The sequence below is a fragment of the Ursus americanus genome, chromosome 2, assembly GCF_024610735.1.
Source record: "Ursus americanus isolate L20-20 chromosome 2, mUrsAme1.1.p, whole genome shotgun sequence".
NCBI classification, from domain to species: domain Eukaryota; kingdom Metazoa; phylum Chordata; class Mammalia; order Carnivora; family Ursidae; genus Ursus; species Ursus americanus.
In genome coordinates this window covers 89,863,807-89,886,570 of record NC_142128.1, presented here as the reverse complement: position 1 = coordinate 89,886,570, position 22,764 = coordinate 89,863,807, and the positions used below count along the sequence as shown (strand labels likewise).

At 42.5% G+C, this 22,764-nt stretch overlaps 1 protein-coding gene across 1 annotated transcript in view; it reads left to right on the top strand.

The window, feature by feature from the left end:
• PAPPA2 (pappalysin 2) overlaps nucleotides 1-22,764 on the top strand; it is a 260,116-nt gene that overhangs the window by 160,983 nt on the left and 76,369 nt on the right. Inside the window, exons 14-15 of the mRNA XM_045811473.2 lie at nucleotides 18,506-18,677; nucleotides 22,086-22,263. Coding sequence (XP_045667429.2) covers nucleotides 18,506-18,677; nucleotides 22,086-22,263 — 350 coding nt within the window. The remainder of the gene's footprint in view (nucleotides 1-18,505; nucleotides 18,678-22,085; nucleotides 22,264-22,764) is intronic.

The following is a 22,764-nucleotide window of genomic DNA, read 5'->3' as shown; positions in this document are numbered from 1 at the left end:
TCACAGTTTCCATGAGTGAGGAATTTGGGTGCAACTTAACTGGGTGCTTTTTTGGCTTAGAGTCTCTTATGAGGTTGCCATCAAGCGGTTGTCCAAAGCTACCATAACCTAAGGCTCAAGTGGAGCTGGAAATTTCACTTTCAAGCTCACCCATGTGGTGATTGGCAGGCCTCGGAAGATCTGCGTCCGGGCTCACTCACATTGGTACTAGCAGCAGGAGTGCTTACGTGGGCGTGGTTCAGTTCCTCACCACGTTGGCTTCTCCGTGAGCTGTCTGATCATCCTGTGATACAGCAGCTTACGATCCAAGAGAGAAAAAGAGCCAGAGAGGGTGAGTACGTGGGACACCACCCAAACGCTACAGGAGACCATAAAAAAGTTACAGCCTTTTTATAACATAATGTTGGAAGTGACAATCCATTACTTCTGGCGTATTCTTTTCATTAGAAATGCGTCAATAAGTCCAGCCTATGCTCAAGGGGAAGGGCATGAATCACTAGGAGCCATGTTTGAGGCCATCTACCACATACAGTAATAATAGTTTGTTAATTGAGTACCAACTGTGTGCCAGGTGTTGTTGTAAATGCTAAAAAGAGAAAAGCAATAAGGAATAGAGTCTGGATGTTGGACATTGTAACATTAGTTAGTTTGTCTGCAGCTCTTAAGTATTCTTACTGAGCAAACATCTTCAAATATTAACACAGGAATGTATTAAAATAACGTTGTTTACTAGAATTACTGCCTCTCTCTCCCAGGTTTTTTTCAAATGATTTTCTCTACTGGCTGTACCTCTGGCCTCAAGCCATACAGAATTTCTTTCAGGTCCTTGAGACATGTGTTCTTGATGAGTTTCATGTCTTTGCACATTATGTTCCTACTTTCTTGAATGCCTTCCAGCCCTTCTTCACTTCAACTCACACTTCACCATCAGGATTCACCTTCTTCTGTGAAATCTTGGCAAACTCCTTTCCTGTTTCCATAGGGCATTGTACATAACCCACACTCTGCAGAGATAGCTATCACTTCGGGTGGTAACTGTCTGTTTACTCGTTGTTCTTTTCCGCTAAGCTCTGAACTCTCTCTGGTGGAAATTCCATGCGGTATCTTTCAGTACCCAGCAGAGGGTCTGGCACGTAGTAGGTGTCAGAAGCTGTGCTGAATGATAGTAACAGACTTTATCTCTAAATGCTGGATGGAACAGAACTGAACAGGAAACCCAGAAGAAGTGGAAGTCATGGCCTCTCTAGACCTGAGGGACAAGAATTCCCCTCACCGTCACAGCTGTGAAGTTCTGACAAAGAAGTTGATTAATTGTGATCACTGCTGCTCGTTCACTTATTTTCATTTGGCACTGTGGGAAAAACAAGTTTATACGCATGCATGCAAACCAGTAGAAATAGAGTATGATTCTCCAGTTTACACAGAGTGTATCTGGAATGCACAAGCCTTTCCAAACCACATGTGACTGACAGGAGCCATGCAAATTGGCTTCCCTTCAGCCAGCAAATCAGTGCAATATAGTAAATTTTGATACACAGTTAACCTAATAGATTTCATATATTTTCTTTGTGAACAGATTTAAAATCTGAATCCCTATGTACTCTCAAAAAATAAAAGGGTTTTTTGTATCTTTATATCAATCCCAGTTGTAGATGCAGATAGATCATAATATGAAACCCTCAAATTCTGGGCATAGTGAGAGGGATTCCTGGCTACCTCATTCTTACCCCTTATGACCTGAATTCCATTAATACTAAAATGGGCAATGGAGAGCTGACAGATGCCTGGCAGTAGAGGATATATTATCCATTCTGTATTTAACCATTAATGACCAATGGCCTGTCCCTCCTACAACTCTGCATCTTTAAACCAGCCCGACTGGCCCACAGAATCTCAGCTGAAGACCAATAAACCTGTCTGGCTCTCCAGTGATGTTTGGGATCCTTAACTTGGATCCTTTAGCTTTGATCTCTCTTTTCATCTTGTTTCTTTTTCTGCTATGATGGCTGCCAGTTCATGACCCTTTGGGCTTAGTCTACTGATAATGAACCATTAGTCTCGAAAACCAAGTTTTGTGTTCCTGGTTTTGGCCACTGGTGCTCAATTAGAGCTCAACTCACTTCTACTCTGTGGCTGTTTCTAGCTCTAGCCACTTAGGGAAAGGTCCAGCATGACCTGCCACAGCATCCCAGGAGTTGGAGAATCAGGCAGACCCCCCAACCATGCCAGGATTATGTTGATAGCCTTAGGAAGTGGGAACCACTTTTGTAATTAATGCAATGGGATTTGGAGTGTGTCCGAGATATACTGCAGGCACTGATAGGTTACTTTGCCTAAATGAGTGGATTAGCTTCCAATTAATCAGGACTCTAATCAGGACTCTTACTATCTACTTTGGAAATTCACACAGTCAAGTTTAGAAGAATTTACTAATAGGCAAGAATTGCTGATGGGTGTGTGATTTCTCCTACAACAGAATTTTGTTCTTCTAGTTACATGAGCATAATGTAATGGAAACACTGATTGTAACTTCTCTCCCCCTACCCAATGATAGATACAGCAGATCCCCCAGCATTGACTCATCTCCTTCTCCAGAGCATGGGCTGATTACAATGGTTGAAACTTCTGACCGCTCCTTCCTTTGCAACATTTGCACTTTCTGTCTTACTGATTTTTCCATCTACCTTCTCCATAACAGGTTGCAGTGTAATCTCCCAAACAACTGTGCTTCCTTTACTTTTCTTTGTATTTCAAAGAGTTCTGGCTTTTTATAATTTGATGTTACAGAATTAGGTGCATAACTGCTTGAGACTCTTTTATCTTCATTAGGATCATGCCTTGTGCCAACCCTTTTGCTCCGTTAAATGCTTTTGGCTTTGTATTCTACCTTGTCTGGAATTTAAATTTCCATCTCTGCTTTCCTTCTGTTTTATTTATTTGGTAAATACTTGCCTTTCATTTATTTTTAACATTTTGGTATCTTCATTGCCAATGAGCCCAGGGCATATTGCTACATGGCCCTGTTTATTCTGAAAATTTCTTTCATGTTCCTCAAGCCTCTAGTATCTTTAGGACCCTGTAGTATTTTTACCTTTGGGACATTTATCTTCTAGGATTCCATGGCCTTTGCCAGTGGTTCTCCCTCACCCCCTCCCCTCACTCCTACCCCACCTGGCCAAGACCCTCATACTTTCTGACCTGAAGTCTTGAAGTCAGTAATGGAAGGGTGGTACTGATGAGGACTAAGGGATAAAAAACAGATCTGTGACCCCTGAAAAGCAGTGCCCAGTGTGCTGGTCTCAAGAGAAGCCAGAGAATGAAGAAAGAATGACCCTTTCCCTCTCTCCTTTTAGCATGGCTTTATTCCTTATTTGCTTTTTTTCCCCCCTCAGGAAAAAAAATATGCATGCTTTAGCTTCCAATGTCGTTTCTCAATTCAACTCCAATACATTTTGAAATCAGGAGGAAATCCTCACAGATTCCAGCTGTCAGTCTTGGTTTTTGATATTGATAAGAGTTTTCATATTTTTTTCTGTACTGTTGGAATTTAAGTTGGAAGCAGGGAAAAATGACCTCATAGCATTCTTGTGAGATTAACCGAGAAGCATACATGTGGCGTGCATAGCACATTCTAGCACCAGGCGGGAGCATCGCCCATGGCAGCTTTCACACTATTCCTCGTCTTTGTTTTTCTCCATTCCTCTTTTTACAAGGGTGCCACTGATCAGTTTCTTGCTTCTCAGCTCTTAGGCCACTCTTAGCATGTGCATGTGTAATACTAGAACAGGATTTTATTAATATTTGTCCTTTGCCGGCTGACGCAATGTTCAGTTTTGTCAGAAGAGGGTTATGGAGAGACACTGCAGGAGGAAGGGCTTCTCTTCCTGGCTTCAGTGTGCTTTCTTCTCCTTTGTGGCTGTGACATGCCCAGCAATGGTGTACAGAACAGCTTCCATTAAGTCAGCAACCACTTGGGTTTCCAGGGTACGTATTTCCAGTTGGCTCTTCAGCACCATTGACCAAAAGTAATGCTTGTTATTTATCCAACTTCATGTTATAGACTGCTAGCATCCCATTTCCCATTGACAAGGAGCTCTGCGTTGTACTCAAGCCCAAAGCTACAACCAAACTGATCCCCAGATCCTACCTTTGTGAATCTATCTCCTGGTACCATGTACAGTTCCATTCTATGCCAGTTGGGGTCCAGTGAGGACACAGTAGTTAGAATAGGGAGAGTTTAATATAAATAACTATTAACCACTTAAGGGAACTACAAAGGATTAACTACTTAAGGGTAAAGAGAACCCTAATGAGTAGAAGAATGGTGGATAAAGGGAGTAGTCATTCCATTTAGAGGTGAGGGAAGAGTATCAGAGGAAGGAACATATGTGGAAAAGGCTCCCCACCTAAGGCTGTGATTTGGAGCTCATCAGAGTGGGTCTGGCGATGGCACAATGGATGGCACAGAAGTTTGCTGAGGTTTCACAGACTGGGGTCAGCGAGCAGTAAACCACCCACTGGGGTAACCAGTCAAAGCTTATTAGGAAGTTGCGTGTTCAGGCACTGTAGGGACTTCTGGAAAGCTGCCATTGGGGTGCTTCTGACACTTCTTGGGAGGTCACCCTCTGGGCACTGGTGAAATTTTCTGGGAAGTCAATCACTGGGGCACCATTGAGATTTGCTCCAGCTAGATTGCTGGTAGACCTTGCTGAGATGTGCAGGGTGTCCCTGAAACTCCTTAGGGGGTGAGCACCACTGGCCTGAAGCCCTGTGAGATGTCAACTGATGCAGAGGCCAGGAGAGAAAAACACATGGGAATCAAGAAGAGATGCCCCTTCTTCCTGGAAGTCTCTCCAGCTAGGTCTACTGCGAACACATGACATCACACTAACTGGACAAAGAGCAATATTTACATGGCGCATCTCTAGGATCGCAAAGTGGCAGGAAAGATTGTCAAAGAACCCAGAAGAAATCCCTTTTTGCTCTTTGCCTTTTATGTTCCAGCTAATATTTCCTTTAAGGTCCTGGCTTTGATCCTCAGTCCACTTTTCAGTATAACTTCTAAATAGATTTGACCTAACTAGAAATGCATATTTTCTTTTTTTAATGTTTGAACTTATTTTAAGTCCAAGGCAAACATGAAGCATAAATACCTCATTAACTTATTCAGTATAAATACACATTCTGATTGAGATGGAAAACAAGTAATAGATATTCATAAATATAAAATTATGGTGGGTTCTGAGGTTTACCTTAAACTATAGCTTATCAACGCCAAGTATTCCAATCTACAATTGAACGGGATATTAATCATTTCAAATGAATTTCCATGTAGAAACCTAAGTTCTTTCTTCTCTCTCTTGTTCTCACTCTTATTCTTTCTTGTTAACCATGTATAGTCATGGTTTGATCCTTTTTCTCATTGCAAATAACTGAGATTCATGTAACAATTTAGGTCTTATACAATGGATATGTGTGTGAGAGTGTGAATGTACACCTTGTGTATGCGTTACTGTATTTTACTCCAAGTAGAAGAAAGTTTTTGGAAAAGTTTAATGTAAATTGATTTGTAAAACCAATTATGCTATATGGTGTGTGTGCATGTGTGTGTGTGTGTGTGTGTATGTGTGTGCATGTCTGTCTGTGTATGACTACTAATCATTCAAAAATATTTATTAAGTGCCTACAATGTGCCAGGAATCATTTTTCAGTTAAGGAAACTGAGGCTCAAAGTGTACAAATTCACCTTATTTGAGATTAGCAAAACTAAGACTAGAATCCAAGAAATTTGTTTTTAATAAAGGAACGTTCCATTATAAGAATATTGTAAGAATTTCTGTTTCAGAAATATACCCGTGGCTACTACCACCCAAGAATCCCTGTCTACTACCATCCAAGAAAACCTGCTGCCCTCCCTCAAATTATATTTGGAAAAAAAGCATAAGGGAAGAACAGTGATTCTAAGAGCAAGGTCTTCTCATAGAAATTCCCTAGTCTTGGTAGGTGGATTATCTAAGCAGCTCTCTTACTAGAGAATATCCCCTCAACTCTCCATTATCTAGTTGTGTCATATCCATTCTAGCAATGACCCATATCCATCCATATTCTATTCCCTAGTCCACTTTCCCTTATTCCAAGCCTGAGCCACCCTTAGAACCACCTTCTCCATGGCTCACCTAGAATTTTTATTCATTAAAGTGAAATTTAATCAGTAATATCTGTTCCTGGAAAATCATAAAATCATATAAAAATCTAAAAATAAAAAACATGGCTATTGTTTAAAAAATCTGTTTTCTGATTCTTTTCATAATGTTAGATAATTGGGAGTTAATTGTTTAAGCAATTTTGGTCTAGTAAAATGTGGCTGTATGTGCATGTGTATTCACTTTATGCCAGACAATCTTTTGGAAAAGGTTAATGTGTAATGAATTATATAACTACATTTTTCAGTGATTTAGCTTTTTAAACAATTGTGCCATTCAAAAGGGTATTATTTTTTGAGTAAAAAATAAATATTTTTGTAAAGAGCAGTGTCATCCCCAGATTTTCTCCTCTTTCTTTTTCTGCATTAATCTGCATTTTTCTATTTACTTAAAGCAAGCTAAGCATGAACACATAAAGTCTGAATCAAGAAAACATAATGAACACACACACTGTGTCTTGTATGATTCTATATTCAAAGCAACAACTCTTAGAATTTACCTTTTTCACTGAAAACATTTACTACTAGGCTGCTATAGTGGATATCAGTTGGAGTTCAGCCTCTGACTTTCATATACTTAATATAAAAATGCATATGTACATAATTAATATACTTGCCATGTCTTGTCAACCATGCTTGTGTAAAGATGAGAATTAGGTCATTTTAAAACTGAGGAATCAAAGAATAATGTGTATCTGGTTTGGTTGGGAATGCCTTAGGATACAGTGATACCTGCAAATTTATGGACATATGTATTAGTTTAGTCAACTCTGTTGTCTCTGGGTAGCCTCTATTCTTCAGATTCTGTTTCCTGAAGCAGGGACTGCAAAACTAAATGATCCAGGGAGAAAAATCATAGGTATCACCAAATAACTCATAGTTACCCATCTGCAACTTATGAACTTTGGTAACATGCCGGGCTAATGCTGTATCTCAGGCTGACTTACCCTAGCTGCATTGTCTCTTTCAACCCCCCCTCTTTCAATGGCTAAAAAGGTGTCTTTAGCCTTAGAAAGTTCTTCTCAAAAAGGTGGATCTGTTGACCAAGAAGATAGAGCTTGCATTAGTGAGTCAAGTTGAGAAGATTTTTGGGTCACCTTCCATGGTGCTTGGAGAATTCACTATAGACATGGAATTTTGTCTGGGGGTGCAGTAGAAAGGGGAGCAACTTTTCCATAGAACTTCTCTTTTATGACTTTAAAATCCCCAGAGAATTTCTGGGGGGAAGTGGCTGTGTTTTCCATTTGGGAGATGTTGGGACTCAGGTGTCAAAGTATTTCTTCTTGGTTATACTGTAGATTAGGGGTAGAGCTGGGGCTAGATTATAAAGCCTCCAAACCCCAGTCCAGGGGCACTTAGCCAGAGCACAGCTCAGTGCCTTGGCATTGCATCCCCACTCTAATCAGTTTGTGAGCCTGCTCTTGGTAATAGGATCATTCCATCTCTATTATCCGTCATTGTGCTTCATGCTTCATTATTCCCTGGAACCCTCATTGCTGCTGCTTTACGAATTCCTATTGTGCTTCAATTATTTGGAGCTAAGATTTGAAATGCCAACCCTTTCCCTTTCTTCTCTGCCTGAATTGGGCCTCTATACCATGCCAGTCATCTCCTTCCCCTGCTCATTTCCATGTAAATACAGCATTCAGATCACCTCCCTTTTGATAGCCTCACAAAGTGAAGAGCTCCTTCCTTTCTTTTTTTAGGGGCTACAGGTTGAAGCATTTGTTTTGGCTTTTTTTTTTTTTTTTTTTTTTTTTTTTTAGCAGAGGGTTTGCTTTTAATACTCCAGGATGATGGGAAGTGTTCTCTCTTGCTGGGAAAGGCACTATAGAAATGAAATATGTATTGCATTTCTACTCATTTGATTATCTTCTTCCTCAAAGCAGTTTAGCAAATTAACATTGAATCTGTTTTTGTTTCTTAAGCAAAGAAAGAATTATAGCTGCTCAATTGTTCCCTAGGTTTCTTGCCTAACTTCCTTTTCCCAGAATGATTTGTCCATAAAGTAAGAGGGAAGGAGGAGAACCCCTGGAGAGGATTCTGATTCTTCTGACCAATGACGGATGGGCTGGTGAACAACAGGTCTGCTCTGGGAGGCATAGTTAGCTGTTTGAGTCTGTTCAACTATTTGTTCTTGAGGGGTTATAGAGGAAAAATGAAAAGGTCACAGACTTGGTCTCATTGAGGGGTTTATTGGTACATGGCTAGACTATTCTAGAAATAGCCTTTATTAAAATATTACCTTGTCCGAGATGATTCTTAGTGGGAGGCATTCTGAGAACTGGTTAGGTGGAGGCTTTTGGTCAAAAGCTAGGAATAGGCACAAACAACTTATGAAGACTGGGAGTTGGAGTCTCCCTCTAAGGAATAAGCTTGTTTCAAAACAATAACTTTGAATTAATGACTCCTCTATGTCTTATCATGGTGTCTGAAATTCCACCATTAAGAATGATTTTCTTCAAGTCTTGGTGATCTCCAAGGGTCTATTTAAAACAGTAAATAACTGTTTAATAGAAGTAGAGATGTCATAAGTTGTTATCAACTCATTATAGCAGAACTATTCTCTTATGGACCTTGTCAATTCAAAAATAGACCAGGGCCCTGATGAAATGCAACCTGGTATAGGCATCTGGAAGTTTGGGGGGGGGGGGTACCAGGAACAGAAAAAGTGGTATTGAAAAGAGAGATGAGTTTAAAATGTCACCTGCTTCTCAGTTTTGCTCAGGGCTGGCCCTGTCTATGGTCTGTACTCATAGCAGCTGGTGGAGAGAGCACAGAAAATAAAAACAAACCAGTATTTCCAGGATTCTGTCATTTTGCCAGCCTGCCAAGTAGACAGACACTGTTGATGGATTTGACCATAAGTTCTCGTTGGAATGACTCTCAGGCCCTGTCTGGTTCTATGTAGCCATAACCATGGAGGCAGAGGAAGTCTGGGGATTGGAGTGGCAGGAAGCCCAATGTCCAGACCCCTGACTTCTGCTGTTGGCTACATCATCAGTCTCACCACAAGATTTCAGGACAGTCCCTTCCCTCCCTTCTTTGGACCTTCATGTCTCCATAAGCAGATGAGCCACGGACACTGCAAGGTTGGGAGAGCTGGAGGGAACAAAAGAACAGAAGGGAGAATATTCCAAATCTGATGTCAGCTAAGGACTGACAAATCCCCGGATTATGAGATGATGGGAACAATGTGAAGCTTCTGTTGGGGAGTCCAGAAACTTCATGGAGAAAGGAAGCCAAGGGGGAGAGGGAGAGTCCCAAGGGGGCCCAGCACGTGTTTTATGTTCTACTTCTGCAGTATTGTGATATTTGGTCTTAGTCTGCGGTTCCTGGCTCACAGCTCCCAAACCCTTGCAATTTCCTAAGCGTTGAGAGTGATAAAGGTGTCTTTTGTTATGTGAATGAGGTGACTTTTGGAAAGCACTTAAGGATGAGACTGGTTGTCTATAGAGCCAAACACATGATTAGAAGGTTGAGACTTTGAATCCTACCCCCTGACCAGCGAGCAGGGAGGGGCTGAAGGTTGAATCAGCCAATCAAGCCTATGTATTGAAGCCTCCATAAAAATCCAGAAGGCTGTGTTCAGAGAGCTTCTGGGTTGGTGAACACATGGGCATTGGGAAGAGGGGCACACCTGGAGAGGGCATGGAAGCTCTGTGTCCTTTCCCCATACCTTGCTCTGGGTGTCTCTTCCATCCAGCTGTTCCAGAGTTCTATTTATTATCTTATAACAAACTGGTAACCAGTAAGTAAAATGTTTCTCTGAGTTCTCTGAGCGGCTCTAGCAAATTAATCAAACCCGAGGAGGAGGTCCTGAGAACCTCTAATTTATAGCCAGTCAGTCAGAAGTATAGGTAACCACTTGGGTTTGTGAGTGGTGCCTGAGTTGGGGATGGGGACCGTCTGGTAGGACTAATCTCTTAACCTGTGGAGCCTGATGCTTTCTCTGGACAGGTAGTGTCAGGATTGAGTTAAATGCTCAGATACCCTGCTGGTGCCCAAGAATTGCTTGGTTGTAAGTGTGGGAACCTGCACCCCCACACATGAATACTAGAGCTGGTTTCCGGAACACCTATTTAACTTTTATGTGTGAAGTTGAGACTCATTCAAGGTGCTGGCTTGCAAATCCTCAGGACCTGAGTTTACATAGCTTCTGTATAGCCACAGAGAAGTCATGCTATTCCCTCCTGCCCTGTAGAAACTGTTCTAGGAATGACACAGATGGAAACTCATGCCCACTAAACTTCATTCATAGGACTGTGCTGTTCTCTCACTTAACTACACGTGCTTCATAATTCCTCAGGCTGGGCCTATGAATGTGGCTGGGGCAGTGTAACTCCCAGATTAACAGTTTAATTGGTATCCAGGGATGAATAGGAGGTAGGGCAAGAGTCAGCAGTACAATCATTTGGGGGCTCCAGTGATCAGTCCTCATTAGAAAATGTCCCACAAGGAGTTGGATACTGCCTTTGCAAACTGGAAAAATGTATTTTTATATGTATATAATTTATGTTTTTATAATTTACATACACATTTGTTATTTCTTTAAAGATTTTTTAAATTTTTATTATTTATTTATTTATTTATTTATTTATTACTAGTAATAGAGTTTATTGGGGGATAGCAGAGGAACTGCAATTTGGAAAATGTATGCGCTAGAAGGTACAGATTTTTTATTTTTAAATAATCTCTACACTCAATGTGGGGCTTTAACTTACAACCCCAAGACCAAGAGTTGCATGCTCTACGGACTGAGCCAGCCAGGCACCCCTATTGTTGTTTCTGAGGGGTGATTCTGCTTCCCTGATGCAATGCGAGGAAGCGTACCCTCTGCCAATTAGCCAGCAATTGTTTTGACTCTTCCTTTGGTATTCCACATATTTTATAATCTACATTAAAATCATGGGTTCCGAAACTTGGTGAGGCAGGGATTTGAAAGGGAGCGCTTTTGGCCGTGTGATGTAAATCTGTTTCTCTTTAGAAGGACAGGGGGCATTTGGATGGGACTTCTAGTGTTACAGCCAGGCGTGGTAAAAACTGTGCCCAGAATTAGAAATGAGTGAAGCAAATTACCCAGTACTGGGGCCACCAGAGTCCAGTCCTGAACTTACAAATAGGTCACATTCTAGGAAGAGATGGACCTCTCCCAAGGGGCCGACTTCAGGGCAGAGCCTTCAATAGAGAGTCAGGGGAAGCTCCGTTTTCCCAACATACAGGAATGGAAGAAGTCTGCTTCATGCAGTAATTCATCATTTCTCTGTCACGAGGGAAGAAACAGAATTACTACTGAGATTCCTCTGTTTCTCTCAGATGAGAATCTTTAGAGGAAAAGAACTTGAATTAATTTTCCCTTCCTGGTTGGTGTGATGCTTCAGTAAAACCCCTCAAACTACCAGCATTATTTTGCCCAAGAAGGCTGATGGAAATATACTTGACATTTAATCTGGTTCCTGTCCTACAAAGCAAAGATGGAGCCATACTGAGGAAGAGGTAGAAAGGGGAGCCAGAGTTGAGACCGTATCTTTTTGTATTGGTTTGGAGAAACTGCAAAGCTCTCTAAGGATGGATGCTATTATTATTATTTCGGTTTGCTGTTGGTGGTGGCAAGATTAATGAGAACTCCATTTCTTCCAGTCCACTCTACATTCTGTACATTCTACTTCCATCTGCTGCCAAATCCAGAGCGTACATTCCTGCTTAGCCCACACCCTCTTATTTCAATAAGAATCAATAAAACACAGTAGGGGAATGGCCAGAAATCTGATCCTCTTTACTATTTAACCTTAAAAGAGCTGTTTCTGCAGAAACCACTGGGATCGCTATTTGGTCAATGGTGGCACTTCTTGGATAAATGAATTGCAATATTTTGTTTAACTAAGCAACTGAAAAGTTGGGACATTAAGCAAAAACTTACACTGGGCAGGAAAGATTGTGAGAAACTCTTTCTTGGGTTTTCCACCACATCCTGCCCATTCATGGGTTTTCTGTACTCCCACCCCAATACCACCATCACCTCATCTAGGAAATTAAATATCATGCTAGAGCTGGAAGGGACCTTTAAGAGAACCTAGTTCAAATCCATCATTTTACAAATTTGCAGACAGAGGGCCAGAGTAGTTAAGAGACTTACCCAAGGTCATGGATGTAAGCAGGAACAAGCCAAGACCTGAACCCAGGTCACATTGGCCTTGATCTACTACTTTCTCTATTACACCATGCTGTTTGTCAAAATGTATGGTACAGATGCCAGACAGCTTCTCCTAAACTAACCTAGATTCCAGATATCAAGTTGTGCTCAGCTTTTTCTGGCTGCCTAAGGGAGGGTGGGATATTGGCTTGAGAAAAGTCCATGAGCTGATGTCATCCTGATTTTGAGTTTGAGCCAAAGCTTAATTAAATGTTTCTTTGTGATTATATTGTAGTCTTAGTGTTCTGGAATATCCCATCATTTCATCTGGGCTCATCTTCCTCATCTCTAAAATGAGGAATTTGGGTTGAATTATCTTTAAGGTCCATTTTACTTTTAACAAGCTGTGGTTCCTCTAAGATCATTGTTAAAGGTCACCCCCATCCCTCCTCTGCAGAATTATTCATGTTCAAGGAAATGTGGTCTTTAGCATATAATCTTCCATCAGCCCTCATATGGGAGAAGCAGGGTTTCGTTATGGATTCTTTTTTTTTTTTTTTAGAGATTTTATTTATTTATTTATTTATTTATTTAGCACACACAAGCAGGGGGGGAGGGTCAGAAGGAGAGGGAGAAAGAATCACAAGCAGACTCCTATGCTGAGCACTGAGTGCTTCTCAGGGCTCAGTGCAGGGCTCAGCGTGGGGCTCGATATTATGACCCTGATATCGTAACCTGAGCCAGGATCAAGGGTTGGATGCTCAACTGACTGAGCCACCCAGATGCCCCTTCACTATGAATTCTTTTTTTTTTTTTTAAGTTTTTATTTATTTGACAGAGAGAGACACAGCGAGAGAGGCAACACAAGCAGAGGGGAAGGGAGAAGCAGGCTTACCGCTGAGCAGGGAGCCTGACGTGGGGCTTGATCCCAGAACCCTGGGATCATGACCTGAGCCAAAGGCAGATGCTTAACGACTGAGCCACCCAGGCGCCCCTTCACTGTGAATTCTGATTGCATCTCGAATTATGTTGTAGTCTCCTGAAATTCCTTTGGATGGCTCAGACCCTCAAAGGATCTTTGGATGAAAGCTGTGGGGAAGCTGTGGGCAGAACAGCCAGGACTCCACCCATTTGTCAGGAACTACCCAGCTTCCTAAATGTGGACCTTGGCTGGGAACTAGGCCAGCTTCTTTCTAGTGGCCTCAGAAAGTGGAAAATGAAAAAGAGATGCTCTGGGAGACAGCTCATGACAAGTTTCTTAGTGCATCTGTCTGCTCCCTTTGCAGAGAATGATGTCTGCTTTCTGGGGTCAGCTTTACCCCGCTCTTCAGCAACCACTGTAAGGCAGAGGAGGGCTTTGGGAACTTGCCTGTAAGTCTGTCTCCAAATATGGATATGGGCTCCTTTCACTATAGGTTCTCTAAATTTATTAGTCCTAATTTAAGAGACCCACACACATAATGAATTTTCTTCAGTTCTCAGTGATGGGGAGGAAATGATATTTTTGTCAAGGTGTTGAGAGTGCCACCTTACCTGTGTTCTGTCTGGAAAGTATGAGAGGTTACTTTCCAGGGTATCTTTTTTGCCTTTCTAAATTCTGCTCATTCATTGAGATCAATTCATACCCAATGTTAAGACTATCTCTGAAACAGCCATGAATTCATAATCAGTAATGCATGATTTCATTATTCTCTCTGCAGCTATGGTGAAAGTGTCTTCAGAATAGGAAAAATGTTGCATACTTTTGATCTGTCTTATGGCTTCTACATGGTAATATGACTCAATACACTGACGTATAATAATCAAGCAGTGGGACCAGGTTCTCCTTCAGGAATCGGCCTTGTTATTTTATAGTCTTGGCCTATAGAATTTATTTGCTTATCTTTCAGGTTACATATACCAGACCTTCATGGTACTGGGTTTTGTTCGTGGTGAGCACCAAACACTTTGAAACCTATAAAGTCACAGATGCGAAAATCCTACCACAAGCCATCAGAATCAAAATCTGCAAGGGGGCAAAGCCTGGGTATCTATACTTTTGAAAAGCTGCTTAAGTGAGTCTAATGTACACTGTGATTGAGAAAGCCTGCCTCACAAGGGCTACTCTTCTATGAACTGTGCCGACAGGGGTTTCCCAAGTACAGGTGTCACTCACAGACCCAACCAACAAAGGAAACACACACATCATTATGGTAGGACAGTATTAGGATTGTGCCTGGGTGCCTATGAGCAGGTTACGTACAAGAGGAGAATAGCCTGGGGTTAACATAACATTTTGTACAGGGATTCCTCGTTGAAAGCATTTTTAAAACCCTCCAGCATAATGACCTTGGGGAATGAGGACCATACGAGAGAGAGAGTAGAGGCTTATCAGAGGAGTGTAGAGACAAAGAATGGAGCTAGAATAATGGGTAGGTGGCCATCTACAGAGTGTGATTTTTAAGGGTCTATTGACTTAAAATTCCATCATGAAAAACTCATTCTTTTGGTTTAAAACTTTGTCTCCTGTTACTATGGAAATACCTGTGAATCACATCTGACTGGATTCATCATATCCTTACCTGAGAATACATTGTGATGGGGTGCAGGAAAGATCTGGAAAAAGTGGGTACAACACTAAGGAGCTGTTGCCAAAGGAGGAAACACACTAAGTAGGGCATCTTGCAGACAACGGCAGCTGGACAAATATTGACAATTTGATTTGCTATCATTTAAAAGAAAACTGCTTGAAACAAAGACAGACTATTAAATATTCCATATTTCCCCCTGGCTGCCCTGCTACATTCTCCCTGGCCTATACTGCTAGCTCCCAAACTGAGAAGAAAGCAACAGGAGAGCAGCCTCATCCCCGCAGGGAGGTGGCCTCGTGGTCTAGGCTGACCCAGGAGTAAGGGCTCTGAGCTCCAGCCTGAGGATTTTCCTCTGACTAACCGTGTGGCCTCCAGCCAGTCTCCAAGCAGCGTCGGTTTCCTTGTATGTCAAACCAAGATAAATACCTAACTTCCCACCTCTCTGGGGCATTGTAAGACCTCAGTGCTGCCACTTTCATTACCATTTGTCTAAACACCATAAGAAGAAACTTGTAGAGAAGTCTTAAGACTGTTTTTGCTATTAGCATTATCATTCTGATATGAGAGCTCGTGTAGCGCCAGGTAGAAAAGAGAATGTTTGGGGAGGGCAGGAAAATGGAGGACACAACAGCCCTCAGAAAAGCGGTGTTTGTAGTGGAAGAGAAACACAAAAGAGGGGTTGGGGTGCAGGGGAGAGAATTCTGCAATTGGTACCAGATGCCATCAGAAGCTAATAACCTGACAAACACCGTCCTCATAAAACAAATTCCTTAAAAAAGGAAGCAAATGGAAATGTAAGCTAGTGAAAGAATTTGCAGCAGCTGCCCTAAACCCATTTCTCACTTCATAAACAGGTCTGGGTTTGGTGCTTTTTTTTTTTTTTTTTTTGCCTTGGTCTTATTTCATGCCACTTCCCCCCTCTACCGTGCTCCCCTGTCTCACTCTTCCTCCTCTGCTGCCAGTGCTGGCAGGGCTTCTTACACCGGTAGTCATAGCAACAGCAGTTAATGGAACCCCATCTTGATGGAGGGAGGCTAATTCAGAGTACTTGTTCTGTGTCTTATCTCGGCACGTATTTGTCCTCAATGATGACATGGATTAATTAATTGGATGGAGTCACTGAAAAACAGCACGTGCTATTTCACATTAATTTCTTGGCAACAAGCTGACAGGAACCAGGACTTGTTAATGACTCTGTTTTCTAGTACTCTCTGCATATCACACTGAAGAAATATGACTTTTTGTGGACATCAAGGAATGCAGCGTCTCTAAAACTTGGAGTTCTTTAGGCATCACTAATGAGGTGTTCTGATCTCATCCCATGAAGGATGGTCAGGTTTCAGATCCCTTATCCAGATAGGTTCAATAAAGACTCAGACAAAGATTCATTTCCTGCATTGCATACCCAGTTATCAGCATTGGATTTGGGGAGTTTATGTTGGCTATTAACAGCACCTACCCCCCAATTCATATATTCCTCCCTCCAGATTTGTTCCTCCAGAGTGAATCTGAGGCATTCCATACCATTGAAGGGAATCATCAGAACTCAAAAGAGTAAAACAGTTTTTTTCATACTAAACTCCAACACCTCTAGCCTGTAGCTAATAAGCATAGATAAAAGAATGAGAATGTCACTGACTTATGACTTAATCCTATGGGTACAAGATAAGAAGCAGCAACTTTAGCATATTCAGATCAAATCCATCCTTTTTAGATGAGTGCTTTTAAAATCAATTCTCAATTATGTCAAGGTGATATGTACATATTCAATGACGTCTTATTTTTTACTTTCTTATATTCTTGCCCAGCTTTTTAATAAAGTCATTGACCGCTAACACAATTCTAGGGCAATAGGGCAATTTAATGACGATGAGCTTCATGGTAGCCATTTTGGCTAATATTTGGCGTCACTGGCAATAACATCATGAGCAAGAAAAGATCTCATTGGTCTTCCCCACTAGATTATGATTTCCTTAAGGGCATGATACTTATTGTACCCCCAGTACTCAAACCAATGCCTTGCCAACAATAAGTGCTCAGTAAATGTTTATTAGTGAATGAATGAGTAGGGCAAGATGGTTGAATCACTGTTTGATGATGATATTTTTGTGTTTCTGATTCCCATCTGTCACTTTAGAATTAACAAATTATCCATCTTAATAGCCATTGACTTGCTTTGCTGTATGAGCAAATTTAATTCGGCAAACTTTTCTTGTGTTTACTACAGCAGGGTTTATGGCGAATATAAAAGTGGGTAAGTCTGCATTTGTCTTCAAGAGGTTCGTAATCTAGTTGCTAGGAGTCTCAGCACCTAGGAGGTACTCAAATGCTAATTGCCTTGTAGATCAAAGGATGAATAAATGAAAGAGCAAGCAGATGCACACATGACTATAATATGGGATAGAGTAATAGAAGTGTTAAAAATTATTTTAAGAATTTCCCTGGGAGGTTCAAAGGAGGAAATATCTGGAAGGGCTTCTTGGAGAAGAAAGGCCTTTTAGAAATCTCAACAAATGGAACAAAGATATAGAAATGGGAAAACCAGAAAGTATGGATGAAAACAAGCCACTGAGGGTGGGACTTTGGCCATTTGCAGTGGAGCAGCAGAGCGAATTAACCCAGAACAATAATAACCCTGTGGGATATGTACCATTATTGTCCCCTTCTTAGGGGGAAGGAGCTGAAACCCTGGGGAATGAATAGCTCAGCCACATCACACAAGTAGTAAATGGTGGATCCAAGATTCAAAGTCAGACAGCATGGGCCCAGTGCCCTAATTTTTCATCTCTATGGGAAGAAGGTAATGCTCTTTTTTGCTCTGTTTCATCCTTGTTGCTGTTATGGTCTAAACCTGAACCTGGTGAGTTTCACTCTCTCTCCATTCCTGGCTGACTGACCTAGAGCTCCAGGCAGTGGTCCTCCTCTGCTGAGATGATGTCCTGGAAGCACGTAGCGCAACATTAGGCATGTGGCAGAGATTTAGTATGTATGAGTTTCCTCTTCCTGTGATGGGCTCAGTTTCTGATCAGGCAGTGCTGATTTCCAGTGGTGTGTAGTGCTGTGGCTCCAGTTGTCAAAAATATTTCCATACCAACCAGTAAATAAATGTTGCCTTTTCTGCCATCTCAGACACCCAGACCCTTCATCTAGAGCCCTCTGGAATCAAACAACTAAAAGGTTAGTGCCTGACACAACCAGGGGCCCCAAGCATTCACTCCTGACCTGGGTCTGCTCTGATTGTTTGGGATCCAGAAGTACTGGTTATTAAACATCTTGAGGATTGCTCTCTGATTCAGCCATTTCTGATGCCATCCAGAGTTCTTGGGACACATTCCCCACCTTGTCCTGCCACCGTTTTGTCCTTCTGGAAAAGCTGTGGAAAATCAGTTAATCATTCATTACTTGTTCGCCGATGTTGTTCTTGTTTATTTCATGTCTCACAGTTCCAGGTCATATAGGAGGTGATGAATTCAATGTGGGTTTTGGAGAAAAATCCTTCTCTTTGACTTAGAGGCACTTTCCAGAGGAAGCTGCAAAGTCTTTGCTGCTGCCTGCTGGTCTGGAGTCAGTCTAAGATACTTTTGTTTCTGTCATCCCCAGCTGTGTCCGTCAGCCCTGTGGGGAGCAGGGCAGCTGTGCACCATTGCTGCTTGATCACGTGCATATGGTGAACTGTACCTCTGGTGGCCCAGGTCACATGAAGTGTGCTATTACCTGTCAAAGGGGGTTTGCCCTTCAGGCCAGCAGTGGGAAATACCTCAGGCCTCTGCAGGTGAGTTGGAAACCCGAGGTCATCAAGACCAAGGTCCTGGGGAGGGAGGCTCTCCCTGGCTGAATGGGGGAAGTGCAGGTGTTTTTAAATCACTTGGAAAAAAAGATGAGGACTCTAACAAGCAAGGAGAGCATGGCTTCACAGAATGCAAGGTGCAGCTCCCATTAACTGGGGTGTCAGTTTCTCTCATGCAGACGGCAGGTAGGGACACTTATCCCATTCTCCTCCTCCTTTCCCTGTCAGAAATTATGGTCCCCACTTTTGTCTTCAAGATGAGAATGCCACAGTTTAGACTTGCCCACGACTCGTAAGCAAGATAGGTTGTAATCAGCTTGTCTGTGGCTCATGGTTTGACCCCCCCCAGCCCTCCTTATAAAAAGGCTGGAGAAGGAGTCTGATTTTCTTCCCTCTGTTACTGAGGTGGGGATTATATCACAATTCTAGCTTTGGCCTAAGTTTCCACATTTCTTCAAGCTATCATAGCACCATTTCCCAGCATTTCGAGGTGGTAGAATATATTAGGAGTGTGGCTCAGGTGACAAATGCAGAATGAAATTTTGGTTCCACTGTCTGTTAGTTGTATAATTTTAGGTAAAAACAAAAGAAACTAATCTCTTTAACTGTTCTTCCATATTTGTAAAATAATGAGGACAGAAGTATTTATGTCATTGAGTCATAATGATGACTGATTGGAAGTAACCAAAAAGCTTCTAGCTAAATGATAGGCATGTAACCCTCTGTTAAGCTGCCATTACTAGGGGCATGGTAATGTATTCTCAACTAAGAATTCTGTTTTCCATCTTTCCTTTAGAGAGCTTTCAATACTCCACAGAGGAACTTTAAACTTGAAATCAGCCATTAGAAAACATGACCATCATATGAGACAGAGAAAGGAGGCATTAGGGAAAAGATAATGGTGCTTGAGGAGAGAACCAGAAAGACATGGTATGATGAGGAAAAAAATGGATACATGACTGATAGTCAGGTATCAGTGATGCAAAAGATTGGAATCATTTGCATTTTGTACCAATTGACTACTTAGGAGGTGGTAGAAATTGGAAGTGAAATTCATGGAAGAATTTCACTTGCTTAGAGATGGTCTGAACTCGAAGACACAATTGTTGGTTTCGGGTGGTTTAGGTTCTGCATAGAGAAAAACAGTTGTGATAGACCTGGAGACAACAACTCCTTGGTCTATGGTGCTTTGGTCAGAAAGGCAGAGCTCTTATCCCCTGTTCTTCACCCAGCTTAACTCACACTAGAGAAGAGATAGAAAGAATGACCAAAAAAATAGGGACTGAATACATTTGTGTGATAGGTAAAGAGAGGAAGAGAAGAAAAGACAGTGTTTGCAATGCATTACAATTAGGAGCACAGTCAAGACAAAATGGACAACACTTAAGCCAGGAGAAGAACCAGGAGATATATGTAGAGTTCAAGACAGATTCTGTAAGTGATCGTTGTGGTTCGAGTCAGGCTTCCACACTGTGATAAGTGTGCAAGGGGCAGTCTGGGTGGGGAGGAGGAAGGTGGGAGCTCACCCTCTGCCAGCCGTATGGTGGAGTCAGCAAACACAGCTCTCCAGCTGACTGATCCTGTCACCCGAAGCCAGCCCCACTAAGGAAATTATACAATCCCGGCTCGTGATCACAAGACAGTGGGGATATTTGCTTTTGTTGACATAAGAACTGAAACTAAACAGAAAAATGTGTCTGGCTTTGACTTGGGTCCTTCTGGCAGGCAACAGGGAAACATTGGGAAGAGGGAGGAGCAGCTGGCCAGGAGTGGGTGTCAGGGGTGACAGGTGCTTTCACCAGTCATTTTACCTTTGGCTTTGCTCCCACTGTGGTCTCCCGGAGGGATGACTGCTGAGCCGCAGAATCTCCCCGCACTCTCTTTGACCTGTGGTAACCCATTGCCCGGAGTGACGGCTGTTCTCTTTCCCAAACAAGCCATGAGCTTCCAGGTCTCTCAGTCCCAGCTCACTCTGTCCCCTTCACTCTGGACACATTCTTCTCCCTTTCCCGTCAGCAGCTGGGAAGTCCTACTCCTCCTTCACAGGCCAGGTCCTGTGTCACCTACTCTGTGAACCTCCCTGCAGACCCTTGCCTCCTGCCGTGGAGGGACAGCCCCCTCCTCCAGCCCTCCAGCCCCCACAGTACCGTCTCACAGAGAAAGCACCTACATATGATATGGCTGCCTCTTTTTACATTTTTATGTTTTCTTTCTTCTTGGTCCCCATTTCCTACTTCTTTTGTTTTATCGTTTCCACTCTTTAGATTATATTCTCGCAAATCATTATAGAAAGGAGTAGGCTGTAATAAATAACAATATATCTTTTTCTTCCGTATTTCCTTTCCTCCCTTCCTCTCTCTCTTTCTCCTTCGTTCCATTCTTCTCCCTTCGGTTTTCTGAGCCATTGTTTCAGCCTGTGATTTGCTCTGCTGGTAAATGATTAGCTCCTGGAGGGTATCTTGTTTATCCAAACCTAGACAGAACCTGGCCCTTCTAGGTGCTTAATAAATGTCTCTTCATTTCTTTAGTGACAAGGAACTCTAGGGCTACCCCACAAAAAGGACAGGCTCAGGGAAAGGGCTGGAATCTCTCCAATTTAACCACAAGGTTTGGAAGGTGCCTTGTATGCATTGATTCCCACTGTTCTTAGATACTGTGCACCATTCTCAGTGGAGGTGATTACGTTCAGGAGCAGTATTGGTTGGCTTCCGGGTTCCCAGCAGGAAACAGATGACATGCTCCAAAGTGGGCAATTTGAGGGAATTTAATACAGGGACTACTTATAAAGGTGGAGGTAGGATACAGGGAAATTACCAGGAGGTGGTGCCGAATCCCAGGGTCAAGGGCTGACATCACCTATAGGCCTGAAGAGTTGACTGCAGGGAGCAGGGAGCAGAACCCACAGGAAGAGAGTGCAGGAGAGGATGGAGAGTGCTAGCAAAGGATGAAGCCAACCAGCAGTAATGCCCTAGGTGGGGAGTAGGAAGAATAAACACCCTGACCTCCCTTTCCCTCCCGGCTCTGAGTCACCTTCCAGTGTGTCCTGCATGCTAGGCCCGAGCACAACCAGAGGCATGAAACCCACAAGGGCACACAGCATGGTGAAGGGCATAGAGTGGATCCAGGAGCACATGGGAGGCAGCCAAGAGTTGGCCTGGAGAAGTGTCTCCATTTCATGATTCTCTTACAGTAACAGGAGCGGTCAGCAACAGCCTACCTGGTTATTGAAGACCGTATATTAAGCCAATAGGGCCTAAGGAGGGAGCGAGGCAAAATCATTTTACCTATTTTGGGTGTTTGCACAAATAATCACCAGGATTCCTCCAAAGCCTGGAAACTACTTTGATAAGCCTTTTCATGTGACCTTGATGGAAGAAAATTCTCTGTTTCTAGAAGGAAATTCTGCTCACATGTTCCTCTGGGCACTGGGACCGGACTGTGAGCTGCATGCCCCTTGATTGTGGTGTTCCCGACCCATCTTTGGTGAACTATGCAACCTTCTCCTGCTCAGCGGGAACAGACTTTCTGAAACGCTGTTCAATCTCCTGCGTCCCACCAGCCAAGCTTCAAGGTATTGTCAGCGAACCAGGAACTGAAATGCAGATTCTCTACAGCCTCTCTCTCTTTGGGTTACTTTAGGGATCTTTTCTTCACCCCAGTACTCTTCGCATTTGCTCTGCTGTGCCACCCTCTTCTGATAACACCACCAAAGTCCCAAAGAGCACCACCATTTTTGTCCCGATGACATGCCCTGGCTCAGATCTCATGAATGACAGACACTTAGACTTCCCTGTTTTTATTTGACTGTATGTCCTCTGGAATCAAGCTCACTATTGCCTGATCATATTAATAATCAAGAAACACTTTATCATGAACAAATTTTTTATTTAATATTTACAACCTTCCTATGAGTTAGGTGCTGTTGGTTCTATTTTATAGATGAGAACAGAGTTCTGTGAGTTGTCCCTGGCTGTACTGCTAGTCAGAGATGATCTTGGTACCTCCTCTGACCTCACACCTTGCTCTTCAGCTCTTCTAGGCTTCGGTGTGCCTATCCGTGCCCCCAGGAAGC